Consider the following 27,620-nt stretch of genomic DNA (forward strand, 5'->3'; position numbering starts at 1 on the left):
CTCCAGTCTGCACAGCAGCAGTTCATGTGGACCAAACTCTAGTTCGCTTTTCATTGCTTGAACACAGTTTTCAAAACTCTACACACTTATCCCATGACTTTAACCACAACCTGCACAACACTGTGGATTTACAGCACTTTGTTCAAATGCTAACACACTGCTGTCAAAACTGTGAACCACACATTCAAAACAGAATAGATGTCAGCCTTGTGCCTTTCAAACACTGCTGACTGCAATTTCAGCTGAAAGGCTAAGCAGGGGTCTTGTTTTAGACTTGTTAGTGAACACACACACACACACACACACATATATATATATATATATATATATATGTATAGATATAGATATATATAGTTAGAGCTCAGAAAGACTAATTTTGGAAATGGAACAAGGAAGACGGGTTTTGATGGGAACTGATGTTGATGAAAGCCTGTGGCCTGATGCTAGAGAGAGCAGGATTAGCCCCTCAGTTCTTTGTTTGAATTACAGTATGTACTTTTAGTTTCTACCTTTTTTTCCTCATTACTGTAATGCCGTAAATTACTACAGACTATTGAAGCAAAATGCTCATTTTCATTTACCTTAAAGAATTGTTATGTTCTAAAAATGTAAATAAATCATGTGAAAGAATGTCACTCTTTTCTTTGAAGAAAATATTACTTTGTATGAAGTCACTGAAATTGTTCAAACTGTAAAGATGAAAAGTTTGTATTTTCTGTATTGGTGTTTCTTCTGACAGAAGAAAGACTGGATCGACACTAGCGTGAATAAATGAAGCCAACGACTGATTTTTGGATAAACTGCCCTTTTAAAAAGAAATAAGAAGTGGCTTCTGTTTCTCTTTTGTTCTAAATTAAATTAAGCTTTTATAGACCTAATCAGAAATGTCCCATAAACGGTGTTGAAAAGTCTTTAATAACGCTAGAAAATATGTCTTTTTGCAGCCGACACTTTTAAAGCATGACCTTAAACGCAAAACTGACTTTAAAAAATGAAGCTAAAAACTGTGACAACAACTAGCCCCGGTGTCCTGAGCGGCGGAGACGCGCAGAGAGAGTGTGTGTGTGTGTGTGTGTGTGTGTGTGTGTGTGTGTGTGTGTGAGTTTGTGAGGCTGATGCAGGAGAGAGTCCCTGGATGCCTCGCGCGATACGCACGCGCTGCCGGTTCCGTGGATCGTCATCTTCATCATCTTCATCAGTGTGTTTGCTCTGTGTTGTGAACTTCTGCCCCTGATCGCGATGTTTGAACGCGACGGAAGAGCCGCGACGCGTCTGGAAAACACGCGCTCCAGCATGACGCGCGCGCTGCCCGTTCTCCTGTGCGTGTTCACGCTCATCAGAAGTAAGTGCTTTACCTTCAGTTACTGTTGAACGCGCTTGCTTTAGCTTTAGAAATGTCTTTTCCTGAGTTATTGCTGTTTGTAGAATTGTGTGACGACGTGATTGTTGATTTACTGGGACGCCGAGATCATTCAAATGATGCGCGTTCTGCTTAAAACACCATTTCTGTTTGCTTGTTTGTTTGACTGGATGCGTTTGAGCAAGGCATCTTATACAGCTGAACTATATTAAAGATCCACTGTTTTTTTTTTTATTTCTTTGTTTTATTTGTATTTTTTTAGGTTTGTCATTAAAATGATGTGTACTCACATGAGATGAAGACTCAGAGATGAAGAGTTTTAGAAAAGTCTGTTTTTATCCTGCACGGTCGCTCCCATATTGAGGTCACATGACCAGCCCTGCTGTCATCCAGTTGAGTTACAACTAATATTCATGATAATCATGATGTGTATTTTATCGCACATTCAGCTATAGCGTAGTCGCCTACAAGACACTTTCGAAAGGTAAAAGTAGCTACTTTATAAGTATAAATATAAAACCCAATGATAGACACAAAGTTTTTAAAACATTTTAAATGATGTAAGATTTTGCACCAGTTGCATGGCCCTGATTATTAAATGAATATCAGCCCCTTCAGGAACAAGAGCAAATGTGGGCGGGGCTTGATTGTGTCTGTGAGGAATTGATTGGCTGGTTGGATGGTTGTGGTTTGCTATTGGCTGATCTCATGTGAGTGACAGGTTGCCCGCCCTCGTCATCAGAGAAGAGAAGAGATGCTGCTGTTATTCTGATTCAAGATTATTAACACAATAATCATGTGCACCGATAAATCATTTACAATAAACACTGCAATATTCCATAAAAGTGTGATTTCACCGTGACTTTAAGATGTCAGTCTGTTAGAGGGATGAGAGTGAGGCCGTCTGTCTGTTCGCTGCTCATCTGTGTGTGTTCAGTCTCTTCTCTCATAACACACTCTCACACATCTGACATCGCGTTCTCTGGCCTCATCACGGCCTGCAGTGAACGGTGTATTAGCACTGAAGCATTGAGTGTTGGAGGATCTTCGTCCAGTGCCGTCCTTCATGTTCGTCAGCAGAACCGGCGTGGCTGGGCTTGGGCCGGTGTACCTCTGCTGTTGGGTTCTGGGTAAAGCTCACGCGAGAGGAACAGTGAAGCCAAGGCTCAGGGCGACTGCACGGTGAAACTGTTATGTGCTGTTTAGGCTACTTACACACAATGATGGTAACACAATGAATTTAATATTTGTAGTAAAATTAGCTTTTTATATTATAAGTTGATTCTCAAAAGTATGTGATTTAGAGTGAATGGAAATGACCTGTTTATATTTGACTGAGTTATATTGTACATTTAATAGACTGCTAACACAGGTTCCTGCACTAGCAACATGATTCAGTGTATTAATACATGCAGTTATTCACAATCTGACCATAAGCTCCAACATAAACTTAAAAAAACTTCAACATAGCAGAAACTCTTCCAAACTACTGAACATTAAACATTAACAGATGTTTCCCTTGACTCAAAGACACATAAAATAACACTTAATATCAATATTTACTCTCCATTTCCAGCCATATGCAAAGCATGCTGGGAACTAATAACGGTGTCTCTAATTAAAACCACATAATTGAAGTAATTTTCTTAAAATAAATAGGTAGCCTTTTTTCCTTAATTTTATCAGCTTAATCGGTTCCTCAGTTCAAGCCTCAAAACTGCAAACCAGTTTTCTTGAAAAAATTAGGCAAATGTATCTCTTGGTTTTATTAGTGAAATGTTCTCAATATTTTCTATACAACACTGAACCAACATTCTCTTAAAGGGGTCATATAATGGTACATGCACTTTTACAAGTTGATGTACTGAAGTGTGTCAAGTCAAGTCAAGTCAAGTATATTTGTATAGCGCTTTTCACAATACAGATTGTATCAAAGCAGCTTCACAGTATTAAATTAAAATAATACAACAAGGTTTGTTTCTAGTGGAATTTATTGATTGATAAAATAAAATTAAATATCCCCAAAATATCCCCAACTGAGCAAGCCAAAGGCAACAGTGGCAAGGAACCGAAAAACTCCATCAAGTGACCTAATGGAGAAAAAAAAACCTTGGGAGAACCCAAGCTCAAGTGTGTGTTGGCAGTGCCTGTACACAACCATCATAAAATGATAAAAATCCATCCAGTGTTTTTTTTTTTTAATCTCCTTATATGTTTTCCCCGTCTCAAATCAAGCCGTTCAACCTAGTGACGTCACACGGTCGGATGCCCCTCCCACGATTGTTGATTGACAGCAGCGTTTCAACACAGACCCGCCCTGAGCGAGCTGTCATCATAGTCCACCATTGTTGATACGCTTGAGCACTGTCTATGAGCAGAATGGCGTCTAAGTAGACTTGTAGTCAAGACCGCCTAAACCGAGACCAAGACACTACCAAGACCAGAGGGTATCGAGACCAAGACACTACCAAGACCAAGTCGAGACCGGAGGGAGAAAAAAACAGATTAGTGTTGAAGCTAAGCAATAACTATGAATTCAAGAACAGCATCATACTAGGGTTCAGCCGCAGTTTACATTCAATACATATTAGACGGTATTACTTCAACTACACAGGCAGAACTATACAGAGACAGACCTTGTCATGTGTGTGACTGTGAGCTCACTGTTCATGTTTTTGCAGACTGGGTGAGATCAACTGTGTAGCAATTGCATGATGGCTGTTACTGCACTATTAGGGCCTGTTCACATATCGCGCTCAAGTTCGTTATTTCAAATGTAGGCGCGCGGTATGCGCGCTCATAATGGGAGCGACGCGGTTGCGGTGCGACGCGCTCGTTTTTTCCAAGCGCGTCCGCGCCGCATCGAGATAAAAACATCTCAACTTTTCAGAATGCCGCAAGCGCACCGTAGGTCACGTCACAAGAACAAGCCAGAGCGCAGCTGATGGTTGCTTAGCAACGACAGACGCCTCCGGAGCGCAACCGCCCTAGCGCTTTGGGAAAAGGAGAACGCGGCGCGCCTAGCGTTTTCTACGCGTTTTTAGGCGCGATATGTGAACGCCGCCTTAGAGGATTGAGACTCCCTTAACTTTTGTGTGCTGTTGAGGACTGACATGACTGGTACTGACTGGTTCATCTGACAAAACATCAAACTCCTCCAACACCATCTTGCTCCTCCAACAACTGTCTAAAGAATGAGAAATATGTAACCAATTGAAATTATGCTTAATGTGTAGATGAAATCGTAACATCAAATTAAAGATACACAATTATAAACTTGGATTAGGCCTAATGTTTAGTCAACACAACAGAGATATGCAGATGATATTTAAAAGACCATTTATTTAGTCTAACACCATCTTAAATACAATACTGTAATCAAACAACACACACACACACACACACACACACACACACACACACACACACACACACCGTCATCTGTCAGTTGTGCAGTTACCCAGAATCTCCTGAATGAAGTTAAAACCCATCATGTCACTGATATGTGTTTTTTAAATCAAGTGATCAAAGTGCTCGTTGCCGCTGCGATCAGTGGTGCGGATACTGTGTTCTCTCGTGTGGCTCGCGCACACGCCGCACTGTCTTCACTCGGACGCGCGCTTCAATCCGTTGCGGATACTCTCTATTCGTTCTGGTGAAATCACAAAACATAATGCACACACTCGTGTCCCTGCTTGATATACAACCATTGATGAACATAATCGGTTTTGATGAGAAAAAAAAACTATACGAGAAAAAAAAAAAAAAAAACTATACGAGTGCGGATTAGAACCCAGAACCTCTGACATGGTTGGCGAAAGTTCTACCATTGGACCATTAAGATATACATTGTTCAAACAGGCGAAACGATTCACACGAAAATTCTCAGCACTGATAACATATATTATGCTACATCTCATTAAACGACGAGACCTAGACAAGACCAAGACCAAAGACCGTCAAGGCCGTGACAGGTCTCGAGACATACATCACTACGTCTAAGCGATTGTGGTGTTCTGTTCTTGGGTGTAATGAGGAACACAGCATCATGTTGATGCTCCTGAATCCGAACCGCTGAAGACGCAGTGGCTGAGTTTGTTTCCGAAGGGAATATTCCCGACGATCAACGTCAATGCTTTCATGTTTGCGTGAATCATTTCACACACCAGACTGCTTTACACACGAGGGTCAGTATAAAGCTGGTTTTGCTAAGAAGCTGCTCCTGAAAAAAGGATCGGTACCAACTATTCATGTTCCTGCTGCACCTCCAGAAGAACAAGTGAGTGTAACGTTTTATTAACCTTTATATTAATCTTTATATTAATCTTTGCAAATGGCTAGCACGCTTCACGATGAATGCGGATAAGGTTTACACTCAGGGTACATTACGGCATGTTTTCTATGTACGACGTTCTCAATATAATTCATAATCCCACGTTTATAATGAACAACGCGTTATGGTTATTGTGTTATTACAAACGGTGTACGCAGGTGTTAAAGTTAACGTGGTAACACTACACTAAGCTTACTTTAATTCTCGAACTTCTTTGGGGCCGTCATCTTGTTCCGGGTCCGACTCCGGTTCAAATTGATACGGTTGCACAGATGTGTCCTCAGAGACTCCCGCTGCCATTCTCCATAATATACCCTCAACTGTTGTCAAGGCAACACTCCACGTGTGTTGTTGTGGCAAAACGCCCACAGAACAGAGGGGCGGGGCGAGCAAAGCTCATTATCATTTAAAGACACATGCACTGAAACGGCGTGCTGAAAACAGCTGTTTTTGACCAGGTAAAATTAGTGTTTTCTTACAATACTAATGAGAATTTTTAATTAAAGTATATTACAAACTTTTAATTTAGACCCTAAAGAATCATATTAACTTGTACAAAAATGGCATTATATGACCCCTTTAATAAAATATACACAATATTTTTAATTATCACCTTAATGTTTTTTATGAAAATTACAAGACCCATGTTTCAATTTTCACAGTGTGTGTGTTACTGAGCGGCGTGAGAAGTGTGATCACACACTGATGTTCAAACACACACACAGCTCATCACTCTTTCGGAATGACAGTGTTGCCGGAGTTTATATGACTTTTATCTCTAAATATTGTTTAAGATAAACATGGTAAAAAGAGTTGAGGATCTGGCATTTTGAATGCTTGTAGTTTTAGTCGTATAATAACTCTGCTTGGTAGTTGTGAAAAGTAAAACACACAAAATATGTGACCATTATAGTGGCTTGGGTTACAGCACTTTAAAGTCACCATGTGATCAAAATGTGCAATTTATGTGTTTTTTTTTTGCAGTGTTTATTGTAAATGATTTATCGGTGCACATGATTATTGTGTTAATAATCTTGAATCAGAATAACAGCGACATCTCTTCTCTTCTCTGATGACGAGGGCGGGGCAACCTGTCACTCACATGAGATCAGCCAATAGCAAACCACAACCATCCAACCAGCCAATCAATTCCTCACAGACACAATCAAGCCCCGCCCACATTTGTTCTTATCCCTGAAGCGTTTCACTCTGAAATATTTTATAACATATATTATAATGAATAATTAGGGACTATGAAGGATCCAGTGTTTCTGCATCTGGTTTTGCTGGTTCTATCACTTTAAACCAGCGTCAACGTTTATTCCTGTTTGTTCCTTTGGGCCTGCGGTTCATTTCTCCTGCTGTGTTTCATCGATCACATTACAACGAGACTGCTTACAGTGTAGCTCTGGGTGTTTCTAATTAATGCAGATCACTGCTCATTAATATTAATTCATCATGATTAAAGCTTCAAGACTCAGCAATACACGTGTGTTTTATACCGCATTAACCGAGCGAGTTACACACACTCTCTAGAGCCGTGTGATCCACAAGTGTAAAGCGCATCAGAAACTTCAGGGATCTGTAATAAATATTAATTTTATTAGAAGCCAATAAAAGCTCATTTGAGTGTTCCTGAGCCTGCAGTGCCAATCAGACGTGCCAAAGAGAACACTGCATCAGCATTATTTATATCAGTGCATATTTACAAAGAATCTGTTTGCACATGAGTTTTCAACCACTAATTAATTGTTACAGTGATACACTGCATGCATAAAACAAGATTCATTATTTTCAGTTATTTTAGGGCTTTTTTTGCTTTATTCAGATTGCAGTCAATATATATATATATATTAGTATTAGTATTATTACTAATAATTTATTTTATATATATATATATTTATTCATGTCCATTATCCCAACTAACAGGAACGTTCTGTCAAGGTTCTTTCAAAGTTATGAACAAACGTTCTTCCAGTAATGTTTATAGAACATTGATTCAGAATTATATAGTTTTTAATAATGTTCTCTAAACATTTGCACAAAAACATTTATACATCATTCATGCAACATTTTTTTCTAAATAATTTTAGTTGGATGTTTGTCTAACGTTTTTTAAATGTTTCTACTTGTTTTCAAAAGTAACGTTCCATAATGTTTGAAGAATGATAAAGTGGAATGTTTTGTTAATATGTTCTCTCATGTTCACATAACCAGAAAAAACATTTTCAAAACATTTAAAAAACTGGATGTTTTTGTGATAAAAATAAGCAGAAGTGGTTTCTTTGCATTGCTGAGAGAGAGAGCATCATGATCCCACAGAACACACATCTGGGCAGAACTACAGTTTGCTTTGAGAATCTTCTTGTTATTTGATGTGTGATGATGATGATGATGATGATGACGGTCGACTTGTTGATTGTTTTATGTTCTTCATATGTGTGTGTGAAGTTTGCCAGCTGATTCAGTTCTGCTGACTCGAGTAATAAACTATCGGCTGTTACAGTTTACTCACATTTTCAAAACTTTGCCTCTATTTATCAAAACTTTACACACAAATCCAAGAATTGCACACACAGAATGTAAATTGCCTCACATCTCTTGCAAAATGAAGCACTGCATTCAGAATATCACAAACATCTCAAACGCAAACATTTGTCTTACGTTGCACCTTTGCCATAATATTATATTTGTGGATATATAATTTACACACAGTTATTCAAAACCTAAAGCTCTTCTTTCATGAGCTCATATATACATTTAGAAGATTGAAAGTAATTGGCTGAGAGATGTTGAAAAAGTTCTGTTGTCGGCGGGTAATAAACTATCGGCTGTTAAAAACACCTTCTCAAGCCTGTGTGTGTGTGCGCGTGTGTGTGTGTGTGTGTGTGTGTGCAGGTGGAGCATGTGCAGACTCAAGAGGAGTGTCTGATGAACTGTGTGTGTGTCAAGTCAAGTCAAGTCACCTTTATTTATATAGCGCTTTTTACAATACAGATTGCATCAAAGCAGCTTCACATTGATACCATGAAAATAATACAACAAAGTTTGTTTCTAGAATAAAATTGCATCATGGTCCACCCATAATAAGGCAGATCAATAATATTGTTGAATATTAAATGTCCCCAACTAAGCAAGCCAAAAGCCAAGGCAACAGTGGCAAGGAACCAAAACTCCATCAGTGTCAGAATGGAGAAATAAACCTAGGGAGAACCCAGGCTCAGTCGCTCAGTTCTCCTCTGGCCAACGAGCGAACAGTGTATGATTATGATCCAGGCAGCGTTACAGGTCAGAGGTCAGATTGGTTGTGTCGATGAGGCCTTCACAGGGCTGATGAGGCTGGCACTTCAGGGATGCGTCATGGATGGGCCCAGGTGCAGGTCCACCACCTGATCTGGATACGGCCGGGGTCCGGCTGACTTCAGTAAACAGGGAGAGACTGGTTGGACTTCAGGACTGCGTTGTCATCGTGTCCAGGCGCAGGTCCTTCATCAGATCTGGATACGGCCTGGATCCGGCGGACTGCGGTAAACCTTGGAATAACAGAGAGACTAATATTAGCATAGACGCCATTCTTCTTATGATGTAACGAGTACATCAGGATTTATGGGAAGTGTTCCCGGTTCCGGCTGACCTGATCTATGCAGATTCCTAACCGACAACGAAGACTTGACAGAGCAGCCATCAAGTGTTAGACAGTATTCTAGGTTATTACGTGAGGAAGTTTTTTGTCCAATAATTAGAATCTCTGTTTTTTCAGAATTAAGTAATAGGAAATTACTAGTCATCCAATTATTTTATATCAGCTATGCATTCCGTTAATTTTGTGAATTGGTAAGTTTCGTCAGGGCGTGAAGAAATATAGAGCTGAGTATCATCAGCATAACAGTGAAAACTAATTCCATGTTTCCTAATGATATCTCCTAATGGTAGCATGTACAGAGTGAACATCAACGGTCCTAGTACTGAGCCTTGTGGTACGCCATACTGAACTTGTGATCGTTGAGACATCTCTTCATTTACAAACTGCTACAAACTGATAACGGTCAGATAAGTATGATTTAAACCATGCTAGTGCAATTCCACTAATGCCAACATAATTTTCGAGTCTATTTAAAAGAATGTTGTGGTCAATAGTATCAAATGCATCACTAAGATCGAGTAACACTAATAGCGAGATACAACCACGATCGGATGATGAGAGCAAATCATTTGTGACTCTAACGAGAGCTGTCTCAGTACTATGGTACGGTCTAAATCCGGACTGAAAATCCTCACAGATATCATTTCTGGGAGTGAAAGGAACACAGTTGTGAGGATACCACCTTTTCTAGTATCTTTGACAGAAATGGTAGATTTGAGATCGGCCTGTAATTGACTAATTCTGTAGGATCAAGTTGCGTTTTTTTAACAAGCGGTTTAATCATAGCCAGCTTAAAAGTTTTTGGTACGTATCCTAGAGACAACGATGAATTAATGATATTAAGAAGAGGATCTGTGACCTCTGGAAGCATCTCTTTCAGTAGCTTAGTCGGTATAGGGTCTAACATACATGTTGTCGATTTAGACGATTTAACGAGTTTAGCAAATTCTTCCTCTCCTATAGCAAAGAATGAATCAAATTTCTCCTCAGGGAGACTACAATTCACTGCCTGATGCGATACTGTAGTAGACGGTTGCATAGTTATAATTTTCTCCCTGATATTATCAATCTTATAAGTGAAGAAGTTCATAAAGTCATTACTGCTGTGTTGCTTGGAAACTTCTGGGCTTGAAGCTTTATTTTTCGTTAGTTTAGCCACTGTTTCAAATAAATACGTAGGATTATGTTTATTTTCTTCTAATAGGTTTGAAAAATAAGCAGATCTAGCAGCTTTTAAGGCCTCTCTGTAAGCAATCGAGCTCTCTTTCCATGAAATGCGAAATACCTCTAGTTGTGTTTTCTTCCAGTTGCGCTCCATCTCTCTGGCTGCTCTCTTAAGGGCCTGAGTGTGCTCGTTGTACCACGGCGTTGGACTATTTTCTTTAATCTTCTTTAAGTGCAACGGAGCAACTGTGTCTAAAGTGCTGGAAAAGAGAGAGTTAAAAGTTTCTGTCGCAATATCGAGTTCTTCTAAGCTATCTGGGATGCTGAGATGATGAAACTGATTAGGAAGATTATTAATAAAGCTATTAATTTAGTGGCAGAAGTGATAGGTCTAACATATTTGTAACACGGAGTCGGCTTTGCAGCCTTGGCTAAATGAAGTTTACACGAAGACTAGACAATGGTCTGAGATGTCATCGCTCTGCTGCAGAATTTCAACGGCATCAACATCTATTCCATGTGATAATATTAGATCTAGAGTATGATTACGACGATGAGTAGGTCCTGATACGTGTTGTCTAACTCCAATAGAGTTAAGAATGTCTTTAAATGCCAATCCCAATGCATCTTTTTCATTATCTATGTGTATATTAAAATCACCAACAATTAGGACTTTATCTGCAGCCAGTACTAACTCTGATAGAAAATTAGCAAATTCTTTGATAAAGTCTGTATGGTGCCCTGGTGGTCTGTATACAGTAGCCAGCACAAATCTCAAACGTGATTTATCACTTACACTATATATGTAACGGTCACCAGCTGGAGTGCCCTTGAGAGCCACCAGAGGGCACTCCACATCAGACACTCACGTTCACTCTCAGACTACAATTCCCATACTCACTGACCGGACTCATTATCTCTGAACACTCATCACATTCACCTGTACCTCATTATCACTGATTGCATTCACCTGTGTCCCATCACCCTGTTAGTCTCAGTCTATTTATACCTTGTTCATTCATTCACTCACCGCGAAGTCTTGTTAAGTGTTACACTGCATTTCTGAGCGTTTCCCTGGTTTTCTTGTTTCTTGGTTTTTGATATCTTGCCCTGTTCCCTGGATTACTCTCTTGCCTCTGGTCCCTGGATTACTCTCTTGCCTCTGGTCCCTGCCTGTTTTGTTTGTTTCTTTGTTTTGACTACCTGCCTGTGTATGACCCTAGCCTGTACTTTGGATTACGCCTCTGGATTGCCCCAGCCAATAAAGCTGCATTTGGATCTCCTACTTTGTGTCTCTGAGCAGTTCGTAACAGAAGACTTCGCCACACAAAGATCCAGCAGCCATGCCAACCATGGACACAGGTGCACAAATCCTGCGTCTCCGTCAGGGGAATCGTTCGATTGAGAGGTATGTCGAGGAGTTTATTGAACTGGCACATCTTACCTCAATGACCACAGAGTGCCTAAAGATATTTTTTCGTGGAGGACTATCTGAACCGCTCAGTTCATTCATGCCCTGGCATGATCCTCATGGGACTTTAGAGCAGTATATCAACCTGGCCCTTTTGTTGAGTGGCTCATCGTTTACTGTGGGCGGGGTAGAGGAAGAGCTCCGTGAACCCACAGTATCTCCTGAGCCAGAGCTTCACGTCACGTCTGCCGAGCCAGAGCTTCACGTCACGTCTGCCGAGCCAGAGCTTCACGTCACGTCTGCCGAGCCAGAGCTTCACGTCACGTCTGCCGAGCCAGAGCTTCACGTCACGTCTGCCGAGACAGAGCTTCACGCCAGTCCAGCCGAGCCCGCACTTCACACCAGATCTGCCGAAGCCAAGGCAGTATGCGTCATGCCCGCCGCCCCTGAGACAGCAAGCGACATGCCCGCCAAGCTAGAGCCCTCTTCACCGCTGGTCCCGTCCAGCTCAGAGCCCTCTTCACCGCTGGTCCCGTCCAGCTCAGAGCCCTCTTCACCGCTGGTCCCGTCCAGCTCAGAGCCCTCTTCACCGCTGGTTCCGTCCAGCACAGAGCCCTCTTCACCGCTGGTTCCGTCCAGCACAGAGCCCTCTTCATCGCTGGTCCTGTCCAGCTCAAAGTCCTCTTCGCCGCTGGTCCTATCCAGCTCAAAGCCCTCGCTCACGCTGGTCCCGTCAAGCTCAGAGCGCGCTGATCCTGATCCAGAGACTGAGCTTCACGTCACTTCTGCCGATCCAGAGACTGAGCTTCACGTCACTTCTGCCGATCCAGAGACTGAGCTTCACGTCACGTCAGCCGATCCAGAGACTGAGCTTCACGTCACGTCCGCCCGTCAAGAGTCTCGTCCCGCCGAGACTGAATCTGATCCGGATACTGAGCCTGAATCTGTTCCTCTTCCTCTTTCTACGCCTGTGTCTTCGGACAAGATGGCCGAATCCTCGCCTGTGTCTTCGGACAAGATGGCCGACTCTACGCCTGTGTCTTCGGACAAGATGGTCGACTCCACGCCGGTGTCTTCGGACAAGATGGCCGACTCCACGCCGGTGTCTTCGGACAAGATGGCCGACTCCACGCCGGTGTCTTCGGACAAGATGGCCGACTCCACGCCTGTGTCTTCGGACAAGATGGCCGACTCCACGCCTGTGTCTTCGGACAAGATGGCCGACTCCACGCCTGTGTCTTCGGACAAGATGGCCGACTCCACGCCTGTGTCTTCGGACAAGATGGCCGACTCCACGCCTGTGTCTTCGGACAAGATGGCCGACTCCACGCCTGTGTCTTCGGACAAGATGGCCGACTCCACGCCTGTGTCTTCGGACAAGATGGCCGACTCCACGCCTGTGTCTTCGGACAAGATGGCCGACTCCACGTCTGTGTCTTCGGACAAGATGGCCGACTCCACGCCTGTGTCTTCGGACAAAATGGCTGAAACCACGCCTGTGTCTTCGGACAAGATGGCCACCGCCGAGCCAGTGTCTCGGGACAAGATGGTCTCCACCGAGCCAGTGTCTTCGGAAAAGATGGCCGCCGCTGAGCCGGTGTCTGTTCCTGAGCCGGTGTCTGTTCCTGTCCCTGAGCCGGTGTCTGTTCCTGTCCCTGAGCCGGTGTCTGTTCCTGTCCCTGAGCCGGTGTCTGTTCCTGTCCCTGAGCCGGTGTCTGTTCCTGTCCCTGAGCCGGTGTCTGTTCCTGTCCCTGAGCCGGTGTCTGTTCCTGTCCCTGAGCCGGTGTCTGTTCCTGTCCCTGAGCCGGTGTCTGTTCCTGTCCCTGAGCCGGTGTCTGTTCCTGTTCTAGAGCCCGTTCATGTTCCTGAACCGTTGGATCCGCCTGAAGGGTCGTCTCCGACCCGGCCGCCTGAAGGGTCGTCTCCTCCCTGGCCGCCTGAAGGGTCATCTCCGCCCTGGCCGCCTGAAGGGTCGTCTCCGCCCTGGCCGCCTGAAGGGTCGTCTCCTCCTTGGCCGCCTGAAGGGTCGTCTCCGCCCTGGCCGCCTGAAGGGTCGTCTCCTCCCTGGCCGTCTGAAGGGTCGTCTCCTCCCTGGTCGCCTGCACAGCCTGCTCCGCCCTGGTCGCCTGCACAGCCTGCTCCGCCCTGGTCGCCTGCACAGCCTGCTCCGCCCTGGTCGCCTGCACAGCCTGCTCCGCCCTGGTCGCCTGCACAGCCTGATCCGCCCTGGTCGCCTGCACAGCCTGATCCGCCCTGGTCGCCTGCACAGCCTGATCCGCCCTGGTCGCCTGCACAGCCTGCTCCGCCCTGGCCTGCCGCCCTGCCGGAGTCTTCAGGTCCTCTTCCGCTGCACGGGCCTGGCCCTCCATCCCGCCCCCGGGTCCGCCTCCGCTCCACCACCCTCCTGGACAATTTAGGAGCGTCTGGAATCCGCTCCTTAAAGGGGGGGCTATGTAACGGTCACCAGCTGGAGTGCCCTTGAGAGCCACCAGAGGGCACTCCACATCAGACACTCACGTTCACTCTCAGACTACAATTCCCATACTCACTGACCGGACTCATTATCTCTGAACACTCATCACATTCACCTGTACCTCATTATCACTGATTGCATTCACCTGTGTCCCATCACCCTGTTAGTCTCAGTCTATTTATACCTTGTTCATTCATTCACTCACCGCGAAGTCTTGTTAAGTGTTACACTGCATTTCTGAGCGTTTCCCTGGTTTTCTTGTTTCTTGGTTTTTGATATCTTGCCCTGTTCCCTGGATTACTCTCTTGCCTCTGGTCCCTGGATTACTCTCTTGCCTCTGGTCCCTGCCTGTTTTGTTTGTTTCTTTGTTTTGACTACCTGCCTGTGTATGACCCTAGCCTGTACTTTGGATTACGCCTCTGGATTGCCCCAGCCAATAAAGCTGCATTTGGATCTCCTACTTTGTGTCTCTGAGCAGTTCGTAACAATATATTGTTACATTAAGCACCAACACTTCAAAAGAATTATATTTGAAACTAGACTTCTTAGTAATTCTAAATATATTTCTATAAATTACAGCAACACCTCCCCCTTTGCCTTTCAGACGAGGTTCATGTTTATAACAGTAATCTTGCGGGGTGGACTCATTTAAAGTAATGTAATCGTTTGGTTTTAGCCAGGTTTCTGTCAAACACAGCACATCTAGATTATAGTCTGTAATCAAATCATTAACAATGAGTGCTTTTGAAGTAAGGGATCTAATATTCAGCAACCCAAGCTTTATCATTTGCTCATCTGAATTATATCAGTTTTTTTATTTGTTGAACATCAATTAAATTTTTACCCTTAGATGGGTTTGGAAGTTTTTTGTATTTCCTAATTCGAGGAACAGACACAGTCTCTATATGATGATATCTAGGTGAAAGAGTCTCTATGTGATGGGATTTATCTGACTTTGGTGACGTGAGACTGCTAGCAGACGGTCGGTTTAGCCAGTCTGTCTGCTTCCTGACCTGAGCCCCAGACTGTCATGTTTGAGCTCTAAGACTATGAGGCAAATTACTAGAGAGAAGAGCAGCACCATCCCAGAAGGGATGAATACCATCTCTTTTCAACAGGTCAGGTCTGCCCCAAAAACTTGTCCAATTGTCTATGAATTCTATATTATTTTGCGGACACCACTTAGACAACCAGCCATTGAGTGAGGACAATCTACTAAGTATCTCATCACCAGAGCAAATTACAGTGCCTGACATCGTACTTGTGAGTTCACACACCTCTTTAACGTTCATTTTGGTGATCTCCGACTGGCGGAGCCGAACATCATTAGTGCCGACGTGAATAATAATCTTAGAGAATTTACGATTAGCATTAGCCAGCACTTAGTCAGGCGCTCTGGCTCCTGGCAAACATGTGACTATGGTGGCTGGTGTCTCTATTTTCATGTTCTGTGTAATAGAATCGCCAATAACTAGGGCACATTCAACAGGATTCACAGTGGGTGTTTCACTGAGAGGGGAGAATCTATTTGAAGTTGTAATCGGAACAGAAGAGCTGTGTTTTGTCCCGCGACTACAGCACCTCATGTAACAATAAGAGGAGAATAAGAATATGTAACAATAAAAAAGTGCAAGTAACAATAAGAGGGTGTGTGTGTGTGTGTGTGTGTGTGTGTGTGTGTGTGTGTGTGTGTGTGTGTGTGTGTGTGTGCAGGTGGAGCGTGTGCAGACTCAGAGGAGCGTCTGATGAACTGGCTGCTGGGTAAAGAGCGCTATAACAAGCTGATCCGGCCGGCGCTGAACCGCAGCGAGAGAGTGACGGTGGTCCTGCAGGTTTCTCTGGCGCAGCTCATCAGTGTGGTGAACTAACACTCCCTCACTCACTCTACAACACGGGGAGATCTGTGTGTTTCAGTGTGTTACAGTGTGTTTCAGTGTGTTTCAGTGTTACAGTGTGTTACAGTGTGTTTCAGTGTGTTACAGTGTGTTACGTGTGTTTCAGTGTGTTACAGTGTTACAGTGTGTTACAGTGTGTTTCAGTGTGTTACAGTGTGTTACAGTGTGTTTCAGTGTGTTTCAGTGTTACAGTGTGTTACAGTGTGTTTCAGTGTGTTACAGTGTGTTACGTGTGTTTCAGTGTGTTACAGTGTGTTACGTGTGTTACAGTGTGTTTCAGTGTGTTTCAGTGTTACAGTGTGTTACAGTGTGTTTCAGTGTGTTACAGTGTGTTACAGTGTGTTTCAGTGTGTTTCAGTGTTACAGTGTGTTACAGTGTGTTTCAGTGTGTTACAGTGTGTTACGTGTGTTTCAGTGTGTTACAGTGTGTTACGTGTGTTTCAGTGTGTTACAGTGTGTTACGTGTGTTTCAGTGTGTTACAGTTTTTACAATCACTTTGTTACTATTTTCAGAACCTTGATGTAATTTTTCACAACTCTAGACACAAAACTCACAACCAATGATCAAAATGCACATTTTTCAAAACTCTAACAATTTTCTCAATTGCTTGGATACAATACACATAAAACTTAGATCATTTGTTCATTCAACAAAAATCACCTGTTCAATATGACACAACTTAACATCAAAGTACTACTATTTCAAAAGGCAATTCACACATTACATTTCAAATGAGTGTCTATTCATTTCCTTACAATGATCTAACTATCAATTGATACAACTGCTCAAAATGATAAGTAACTATTGCATTACTCTGAATGCATAGTTGTATGGAAACAGACAAACAATCTTCCATGTTTAAATCATGAAAGTTTCAAGATAACGAGATTCATTGTCACCAATTAGCGTGGAGCATGAACCATTTAGACTACACTATCCATGGATGTAGCTTAATATTTGATCATAATGCTTCATCAGACACTGTGTCTATGGTCCCAAATACTGTACCACCTCTTCAGACTATTTACAGTATTGACACTAGCACTGCACTGTATAGATAATCACTCCTGTTCTGTTTCTTACAGTACAAGCAAGCAAGCTGAGGAACACTGCATTTGATGTTTTGCTGTCTTTTCTTTTCTATTTCATAGTTAATTATTTTTGCTTTGATTCAAATAAACCTATGTTGTGATTGTACTGTAGTGTTTTGCATCAATATATTACAAACTTTGTTCAATGATTCCACTGTGTCTGTAGTATTCTCTCTACTACTGCAGTGCTTTTACAGAGATGTATTTACTGTACATGTAGTGCCATAATGAAACCTGTATCAACTATTTTGTTCTACAATATTTAATGATTGTACGAACAATGACACAGTGAAACTATCGGTTGCTTGTGTGTGGGTGATCTATAGTTATGTTTCAATGGTATTTCACAGTAAATTTGTTTTTTGAACCAATGATTGTGCAAGTGCAAGATTTCTTTAAAGATGTGAATGCACAATGCAATGTTTTGAACATTAGATAGCCTGTGTTACAAGAAATAACCGTTTTGAGTTTTGTGTCTAGAGTTTTGAAAAATGACATCAAGGTTCTGAAAATAGTAGCAAAGTGATTGTAAAAAACTGTAACACACTGTGTTACAGTGTGTTACGTGTGTTTCAGTGTGTTTCAGTGTTACAGTGTGTTACAGTGTGTTTCAGTGTTACAGTGTGTTACAGTGTGTTACAGTGTGTTACAGTGTGTTTCAGTGTGTTACAGTGTGTTACGTGTGTTACGGTGTGTTACGGTGTTGTGTTACAGTGTTGTGTTACAGTGTGTTACAGTGTGTTTCAGTGTTACAGTGTGTTATGGTGTGTTATGGTGTGTTACAGTGTGTTACAGTGTGTTACAGTGTGTTACAGTGTGTTTCAGTGTTACAGTGTGTTTCAGTGTGTTACGGTGTGTTACGGTGTGTTATGGTGTTACAGTGTGTTTCAGTGTGTTACAGAGTGTTACAGAGTGTCTGTTTCAGTGTGTTTCAGTGTGTTACAGTATGTTACAGAGTGTCTGTTTCAGTGTGTTACAGAGTGTTTCAGTGTGTTTCAGTGTGTTTCAGTGTGTTACAGTGTGTTTCAGTGTGTGTCAGTGTGTTACAGAGTGTTTCAGTGTGTTTCAGTGTGTTAAAGTGTGTTACAGTGTGTTTCAGAGTGTTTCAGTGTGTTTCAGAGTGTTTCAGTGTGTTACAGTGTGTTACAGTGTGTTTCAGAGTCAACTGTCTCATACAGACACTGATAACTAATACTTTCATTCACTTTCGAAACATTCGAGGTCTGACAAATAAAGAACATTTCTCTGACCACACCAGTAATATTGAATATGTCCTGATAAAATATCTAATTGTGTTTACAGTAGACTTATTTTAGCATCAATGATGTGCTATCATAGTTTTTGTTTTGAATATTGCCTGTTTTCACTTTAATTTTAGTTATTTTTAGAAATGTTGTTGTGTTTATTAGTTTTGTTATTAAACGTGTCTGTATAGTTTTTATTAATTGCTATTTATTAGTTTTAGTATTAGTTTTAGTTATTTTAGTATTTACTAAGTTTACCACTGTTTTTCTTTTTAGAATTGTGATACTATTGTAGTTTTTATTAATATTTTTAATACATTTTTATTTTAATATTCTCTAAAATACAAAAAAATAGTTTTTAACAATTTGTTTTTCAGTTTTCATTTTAGTTATTTTAGTACATCAGGTTAAACTAAATTAAAATGTCTTAATAAATTATGATAAATTAAGTTTTTATATTTATTTTATTTCAAGTAACAGTTTTAGTTAACTATAATAATCCTGAACAAAAATGAGAAATGTTGCCTAAAATAATTAAAATCTCACGGAGAAGTAAGTAAAATATCTGAATGAGTCCTTAGTGTTTTTCATCTATAATCTAAATTAGTTTTCACAACCCATTAGTTGCAATCCAGGTTTAAATGTACGATAATGATTTTGATCAAATAATGATTATGTCTAAAGACATTTCTGTGTTACTTCAAAATCACTGCATCTTCATTCTTATACAATTATTTCAAAAGTCCTCTTTCTGATTTATTTTCTTTCAGAATGAAAGAGAGCAGATCATGACGACGAACGTCTGGCTCACTCAGGTCAGTGTCGATCATTCCTCAGGTCTCGTGAGCTCAGTGTCCTTCAGCCGGTCCCGGATCCGTCCTCTGTTCACTCACGTCCGCTCCGCACACTCATAACACACTGTGTAATTATGGCTAGTCTGAGCCAGGGAAAGCTCATATATGAAGTAATAAGACTTATTATCAATGTAATGTGCAGAACTGGAATGATTACCGTCTTTCGTGGGACCCGGCTGAGTACGAGGGAATCGACAAGCTCCGGATCCCGTCGAGACACATCTGGCTCCCGGACATCGTTCTGTACAACAAGTGAGTGAACACCTGAAGGTTATCGATTAGAGAAAGATCCTTACTGTCACTTTACATCCGTTTACTGCGTCCTTGCTGAATAAAAGTATTATTATTACTCTTATTAATGAAATCCCCAAACTTTTGAATGGTAGTGTATGATTGTTTCCATACAAATCTGATTGATAATAATCATAAATGTTTCTTGATCCTCAAATCATCATATTAGAGTAATTTCTGAAGGATCATGTGACACTGAAGACTGAAGTAATGATGCTGAACATTCAGCTTTGATCACAGGAATAAATTACACTATACTATATATTAACATAGAGAACATTGTTTTTCTTTAAAATTAAGTCAAGAGTTCTATATAGAACGTTTTCCCTAAGAGTGTATATAATGCTCTAGAACATTAAACATGATTCATTATCAAATGAACATTATGATGTTCACTGTCATGTATTAAAGGCACAATATGTAATTTTTTGCCACTAGATGTCGCATCCCCCCCCCCCCCCAAATTTGTTGATCAAATAAATGCAGAAGAGACTTACTTCTTGATTATTCCAAACGCTTGACCGCAAGAGTATATGTATTTTAATATATGTAATAATAAATTGTTATTTTATATATAAATAATGTTTTTTTTTAAATATATACATGCATATGTGTACAAAATTATTATACACAGCACACACATATATTTTGTAAACACAAACTTTTATTTTGGATGCAATTCATCGCGATTAATCGTTGCGCAGCACTAATTTTAATATATGTAATAATAATTGTAAGTAAAATTCAGTAAATGTATTGTGTGTGTTCCCCAGTGCCGACGGCACGTACGAGGTGACGGTCTTCACCAACGCAATCGTCCTGTTTAACGGCAGCATCGCATGGCTCCCCCCCGCCATATACAAGAGCGCCTGTAAGATCGAGGTCAAGCACTTTCCCTTCGACCAGCAGAACTGCACTCTGAAGTTCCGGTCCTGGACGTACGATCACACCGAGATCGACCTGGTCCTGAAGACCGCGGTGGCCAGTATGGACGACTTCACTCCCAGTGGAGAGTGGGATATTCTGGCTCTGCCGGGCCGGAGGACGGTCAGCGATCTGGACCCGACTTACGTGGACCTGACCTACGACTTCATCATCAAGCGCAAGCCTCTGTTCTACACGATTAACCTGATCATCCCGTGCGTGCTCATCACATCACTGGCCATCCTGGTGTTTTACCTTCCCTCGGACTGTGGAGAAAAGATGACGCTGTGCATCTCAGTTCTGCTGGCGCTCACCGTATTCCTCCTGCTGATCTCCAAGATTGTGCCGCCCACTTCACTAGACGTTCCTTTGATTGGGAAGTACCTGATGTTCACCATGGTGCTGGTCACGTTCTCCATAATCACGAGTGTGTGTGTGTTGAACGTGCACCATCGTTCCCCGAGCACACACAGCATGCCGGCGTGGGTCAAGCTGGTGTTCCTGGTCCGGCTCCCGGCGCTGCTGTTCATGCAGAGACCCCGAGGGAACCCGACTCGTGGGAACCGGCGTCTGCCTGACCACACCCTGGTAAAAACTAATTATACTTGCAGGCAGACTAATTCTGTATACTTCAAGATATGATGCCTATCACTGTATTCATATATAAACAGAATTATCAGCAGCTATCGCGTTTCTCAGGAACTAATTACCCTCCTCCCTCCCCAGCTCCACCTCTATACTTGCAGCCAGACTAATTTAGTATACTTCAAGTGTGTTAATCAGGGTTTGAAATTAACACCCGCCAATTGTGGGTAAAAATCAACAGTGGCGCTGTCAAATCACTAGCCAATTTGGCATGTAACTTATTATATTTACTCACTTTGCTGGGGAAGTTCGGTAAGTCAAATCTGCGCATATTTAGCACAAATACTCGTGAGTCATCATGCTAAGGGTGGGATTCTGGGTATATATATATATAAGCTGTGACGTAGTTAATCTGCTTAATTTATTTCTTTATATTTTTTATTTATTGGCTAGTAGAGGTTCTGAATGGCCGGTAACTTAAGAATTTAGAAGCCAAATTGGCCGGTGAGTGAAAAAGTTAATTTCAAACCCTAGTGTTAATGATTAGTTAACTTGAAGTGTGCTATTTTGGAACAACTAATTTTGTACTAAGTATATTTTGGTTGTAATTAAATTGTAGTAAATAACTTTTAGTGTATTTAGTGTACTTTAAGTATATGCCTGTGTAGGGACTAATTACATACTTGATTAGTGATATTAAAGTGTACTTTATTTGAGTTACAAGTACATCACAAACTCATTACGAGTGTCTTCGAAACATACAAGCAATATACCATAAGTGTATTATATTTGAGTAAAAAGTACATGCAATCAAAACTAACTTTAGCTGGACAATAACTTTATTCTAGAGCTGCTGTAAACTAAAGTTAGCAGGATTTGCACCTGCCCACACTGGCAAAAGAACCAAAACCTGGTTCAGTGACCATGGTATCACTGTGTAATTACTGTGTGATTTCATGTAATATTCTAATTTTTTGAAATCCTGTTTTCGTGGGTTTTATGAGCTGGAAACCCAAATTATGTACAAATAAACAACTAAATACTTGAAATCGTTTAAGTTGTGGGCCCTGAATCTATAATTTATGGAAGTTTAACGTTTTGAATGGAATCATGGAAATAAATAAACTTTTCCATGATATTCTAATTTTTTGGAAAGGGTCTGTACTTACTGGTTCTGGTAAGAACTCCAGCTGCTGCATTTTGGACTAGCTGTAGTTTGATTATTAAGCGTGCAGGGCAACCACCCAGTAGAGCATTACAATAATCTAGCCTTGAGATCATGAACGCATGAACTAACTGTTCCGCATTTGTCAATGAGAGCATATGACATCATTTAGATATATTTTCAAGATGGAAGAATGCGGTTTTATAGATACTAGACACGTGACTTTCAAATGAAAGATTGGTATCAAACAGCACACCCATTTGCGACCCAATGTACTATTGAAAAAGGGAATTATTTCAAATACAATAAAGTATGCTATTTTTCCTCCAGGGCAGGTCTCTGTTGGGTCTCGGATGCGCAGCTCCTGGTAAATCCGGCATGTCCTCGTCTGCGTCTGCGCTGCTGGCTTCGACTCTCTCTTCACCAGGACACTTTTACAACAAGGGCCCTCAAACGCACTACAGCTCCGGCTCTCGGAGAGGAGACCCGCGGGCCTGTGGCTCACAGGACCTGAGAGGGAACAGGCTGGCTGCAGACTGGGGATCTGAGGTTCAGGAGGCTGTTGATGGCGTTCGCTACGTGGCCGATCACATGATGGGAAATGATGATGATCAAAGCGTGAGTGACTTTCTCTTCCCAGATACATTATTGTTTAAAGAAACTCTCTTCTGCTCACCAAGGCTGCATTTATTTGATCAAATGTAAAACAGCTGTTTTCTATGTGAATATATAGAAAATTATATAGAATTTATAGTAAATAGTAAATATACAGTCCAGTCTTCAGTGTCACATGATCCTTCAGAAATCATTCTAATATGATGATTATTATCAATGTTGAAAAACTATGGAAGCTTGTTTCCGTCACAGAATGAAAAATAAAAAAGGTTATTGCAACTTTTTTCTCACAATGGTGAGTTTACAGAATTGCGTGATATAAAGTCGCAATTGTGTTATAAAGTCAGAATTGCGTGATATAAAGTCGCAATTGCGAGATATAAAGTCAGAATTGCGTTGTAACGAGTTTAAATAATAAGGAAGGAAGAGGACAGGGTCGGCTTAACTGAGACTCGTGTTTTATTCTCTTTTTCCACAATCAAAACAAAAGTCACGCGTTACAGCGCATCAAAATACTCAGTCCAACACAATAAATGATACTGCTCTCCAGAGCATTCACACACAGCTTGGCACAAGTCCTCAGTTCATCTCTCTCTCTCTTGGTCTCGTTTCCTGTTGGCTTTATCTCTCCATGTCTCTCCATGCCAATTACTGAAACAAGACACAGGTGTTTGTCATTTACACTTGACCCACTTACGCACCGCTTGTCTCCTGGCTCTCTCTCTTGTCACAGACCTCTCTAAACCACACCCCCCTCGCCACATGCCCCTTTGGATACTTTGATACAGGCTATAAGGGGATCTGCTAGTACCCTTTCGTTAAAAATCCAGTGTCAAATAAACCGAGCGGTGCCTAACTGATCAAGCAATTCAGCATTGGATATGTGTTGAATTGCGACACAGCATTTACTTTGCGGTAATCCACGCAGAATTGGACAGAGCCGTCCGTTATTGGCACTAAAACTATCGGGCTCGCCCAATCACTTTTGGATTCTTCTATTACCCCCATATCGAGCATCGCCTCTAATTCAGTCTGAACCACCTTTTTCTTGTGTTCAGGTAAGCGTTACGGCTGACTGCGCACCACCACGCCTGACTCGGCCTCAGTATGGTGCTGAATGAGATTCGTTCGACCAGGTAGCGGCGAGAACATGTCAGCAAACTCTGCCTGCAACCTGGCCACATCAGTGATCCGGGACGGCGAATATGATCTCCTCCAGGGGCCAGAGCGAGAGATTGAACCTTGGCGCTCACTTCTGGCCCGACATTCTCCACTAACTGTCGTCGCCAGCATCACTGACTTCGCCTCTCTCCATTTTTTAAGGAGGTTGAGGTGATAAATTTGACATGCTCCACTCCTATCCAAACGAACTACCTCATAATTGAGATCTCCAATTCGCTGAGGGTCCTTGCCACTTCGCAAGTAATTTAGAACTCGAAGTTGGGAGCAATACAAGGACTTCAATTTTTAATGTGCGATTAAATCGTTCCACCAGGCCGCCAGTTTGTGGGTGATAGACGCTGGCGAGAATTGATCTAATTCCCAATAATTCGTAAAGTTTGCGTAATGTACGTGACATAAACGCCGTGCCCTGATCAGTGAGGATCTCTTTCGGGGTCTATACTCGGGAGATTAAACGAACACTCTTGGCACTCTTCTGCGTAGCGCCACTGCCTCGGGGTATCATGTTGCATAGTCCACTATCACTAATGCAAAGCGATGCCCACGTGCCGATCATTCTAATGGCCCGATGAGGTCCATCCCAAGTCTTTCAAAGGGGTCCTGCATTAGAGGAAGAGAGCGCAAAGGCGCTTTTGGGGAGCCCGGTGGATTTACCAGCTGACACTCACGCCAAGCCGCGCACCACCTGCGCACGCTCTCGTGAATGCCCGGCCAAAATCATCGGGTCATGAGATGATTTAGTGTCGTTGCTTGTCCTTAATGTCCAGCCATGGGACAACAATGAGCCGCCTGGGAAAGCATTTCCCGACGGCTTTTTGGCACTAATAAATGGGTTGTATTTTGTTTGGTCTGAGTGTCTTTGAAAATAGCAAAATATGGATAGGAAAGCGGACAAGCAGAATGGAGAGGATGACCGTCAATAGAACGGACCTGTTCAAAAAATTAATTTTAAAGACTAATCCTGAGATTGTTCCAGGGGAAAATCATCGCGCTCAGAGAGGATCAGCCTCACAATTGTTCTCTGTTCCCCTGGTTCAACCCTCGGAGGTCCCGGTTCAGCCTCTCCCACCTGCACAGACGAACCCTTTTCCTGCTTTTTCTTCCCACAATAGACATCCGCACATAAATATCCCAGTAATTCAGTAAAAGCAGGCCAATTTGTTCACAAAATTAGCGGATGTCAGAGGTGCGGGTTAACTGCCACCTCTACACTGTGCTTTTGTCCCATTTTTTCAGTGGAAACACAATTAGCAAACAGAGGTTACATTCATGCTTTAGCCAAAGCACATCGATCGTGTCCTTAAATCAATCCTGGAGGAGAGAGAGAGAGAGAGAGAGAGAGAGAGAGAGAGAGAGAGAGAGAGAGAGAGAGAGAGAGATGCTTGTTCAATAGCAGTTGCTCAGCACTTGTTGACACTCGTATTCTCATTCTCCCTTGTTCTGTTTCCTCGGCCCTCATTAGTGGCCATTAACTGCATTAATGAGGTTTTCTCTGTCTAGGTCATCGAGGACTGGAAGTATGTGGCCATGGTGGTGGACCGCTTGTTTCTGTGGATCTTCGTGATCGTGTGTGTGGTGGGAACTCTGGGTCTGTTCCTCCAGCCGCTCTTCCAGAACCAGGGCGTTCCCATCCAGGAGAACCCCAAACGGGATGGCATATGAGGGACTCACACTCTCTGTGACACAACTCTGAGACTTTATTCTGATTGAGTGTCTGAGAGTGAACTGATTTCCACTATTGTAATCAGATGCACTAGTGGCACTAAATGGAATTGCAGAAATGATGATTGTTTTCATACAGGTTTCACTCCCCTTGTCTGCCATTGGTCAGATAAAGCAGTTAACCCCACCCACCGACTCACGCTATTGGTTGAGCCATTGTTGGTCACTTTTTTTTTCACTTTTCAAGGAAATAAACCTACAGATGGCCCATTCAGTCTCTGCATATAAGATGGGATAAGATTATTTTGATGTGAAAAAATTACACACTTTTAATGATCCTAAATGTGTTTACACTGAAAAAAATGGGTGTTTTGGTGATTTACTTTTACTTAGAAATTGCTAGTTAATTTCACAAATAATTACAAAGAAACAGCAAGTAAGACATTGAATTAAATTGGCTTTTTTTTAAAGCAGACTGAAATTGTATTTTCCAATAGTCTTAATAGTCTTTAATTTATAATTTCGAAAAATCATTTTACAGTGTTGCACCTTGTAACTCCTCCTGTTCTATCAGGGCTCCTTTAGGCTTGAAATTAATTAAACACCTGAATCTCATCAATGCCACCATGTATTCACTGGGTTTATGAGACAAGTGGTGTGTATTAAATAACCACACACACACACACACACACACACACACACACACACACACACACACACACACACACACACACACACAGGTGCTGAGAATGATTTTTGGGGGCAGGTTTACATATAAACTACAATGTATCTCTTTCTGGGATCTCTTTTTGTTTTCAGAGGTGAGACTGTTTTCTTTCCACTTTTTGTGCATCTACAGACTTTTCATTTAATACCACACATTTTGTCTTATGGACCGAGTTATTCTTTATTTATTATGAGATGAAGGATGTGCACTGTTTGAATCTTGTTGTGTCCATAAAGCATGCTGTTATTGATGAGATTCATGTGTTCTGTCAGATTTATTTGTGGAATGTAACTTGTGCAATCCATTATAAACTGAAGAGAAGTCTGTGGAAACGATAAAACTTACAGAAAGAGTTGCATCTGATACAAGTGTTCTTTATAGAAAAACAAGATTGTCCATGTCCATTATGGGAAGGTCATATTTAAATGAAACTTAAATCTTATATATGTGTGTATGCTTTAGTTGGAAAGGAAGGAAGACCTACTCACCATCATTTAATTCCCGATGTCAGCGGATGTTCTGCACACAAGCTTTATCAGTTTTATTCCTCATCTTCTGTATTTGAGAGCTGACCTGAAATGGACTCATGAAGTGAGCAGTGTTGCAACATCAGTGTGTGTAGCGCCACCTGTTGGCCATAGCAGATCTCTGGACAGTCATCTAACCCAGACAGACTGCAATGCATCATTCACAGTGCAAAATACCTCATCTTTTCATACAGTGCAGATTACCAGCGGTTACTCTTAAGTGTAGGAGATTTTATATTTCTCTCAGCTCTTTGAAACACAAGGATGGAGAACGTTAGGATAACTATGATAGGGACGTTATCTCATATAATACTAGACAGAGACAGAGAGCAAAGTGAATGAAGTTGTGACACCGCTATAGGAGATTAGCTTTATATGTGTTCAGCTATTCTTTGCTTTGCAGGATCATCTTCTGTTGGATTAGAGCCATTCCAAGTTTTTGGACAAATATATTAGTTGGACTTTAATATAAA

At 41.8% G+C, this 27,620-nt stretch overlaps 1 protein-coding gene across 1 annotated transcript; it reads left to right on the top strand.

Annotated features, from left to right (window-relative positions):
• The first annotated feature begins 1,039 nt into the window (after positions 1-1,039).
• Positions 1,040-26,222, top strand: chrnb4 (cholinergic receptor, nicotinic, beta 4 (neuronal)). The gene is made up of 7 exons (XM_079874670.1): positions 1,040-1,342; positions 16,098-16,243; positions 19,386-19,430; positions 19,612-19,721; positions 20,534-21,272; positions 22,765-23,052; positions 25,732-26,222. Exons 1-7 carry the CDS (start codon positions 1,240-1,242, stop codon positions 25,891-25,893), a joined length of 1,593 nt encoding a protein of 530 aa, XP_079730796.1. The 5' UTR covers positions 1,040-1,239; the 3' UTR covers positions 25,894-26,222.
• The last annotated feature ends 1,398 nt before the right edge of the window (positions 26,223-27,620 follow it).

The sequence above is a fragment of the Squalius cephalus genome, assembly GCF_949319135.1.
Source record: "Squalius cephalus genome assembly, chromosome: 6".
NCBI lineage: Eukaryota > Metazoa > Chordata > Actinopteri > Cypriniformes > Leuciscidae > Squalius > Squalius cephalus.

Bases quoted from the DNA above. Each gene is read 5' to 3' on its own strand.
- chrnb4 (XM_079874670.1), top strand. From the start codon at position 1,240: ATGTTTGAACGCGACGGAAGAGCCGCGACGCGTCTGGAAAACACGCGC. The intron at 16,244-19,385 runs GTGAACTAACAC...ATTTTCTTTCAG, and splicing joins TGGCGCAGCTCATCAGTGTG to AATGAAAGAGAGCAGATCAT. The intron at 19,431-19,611 runs GTCAGTGTCGAT...TGTAATGTGCAG, and splicing joins CGAACGTCTGGCTCACTCAG to AACTGGAATGATTACCGTCT.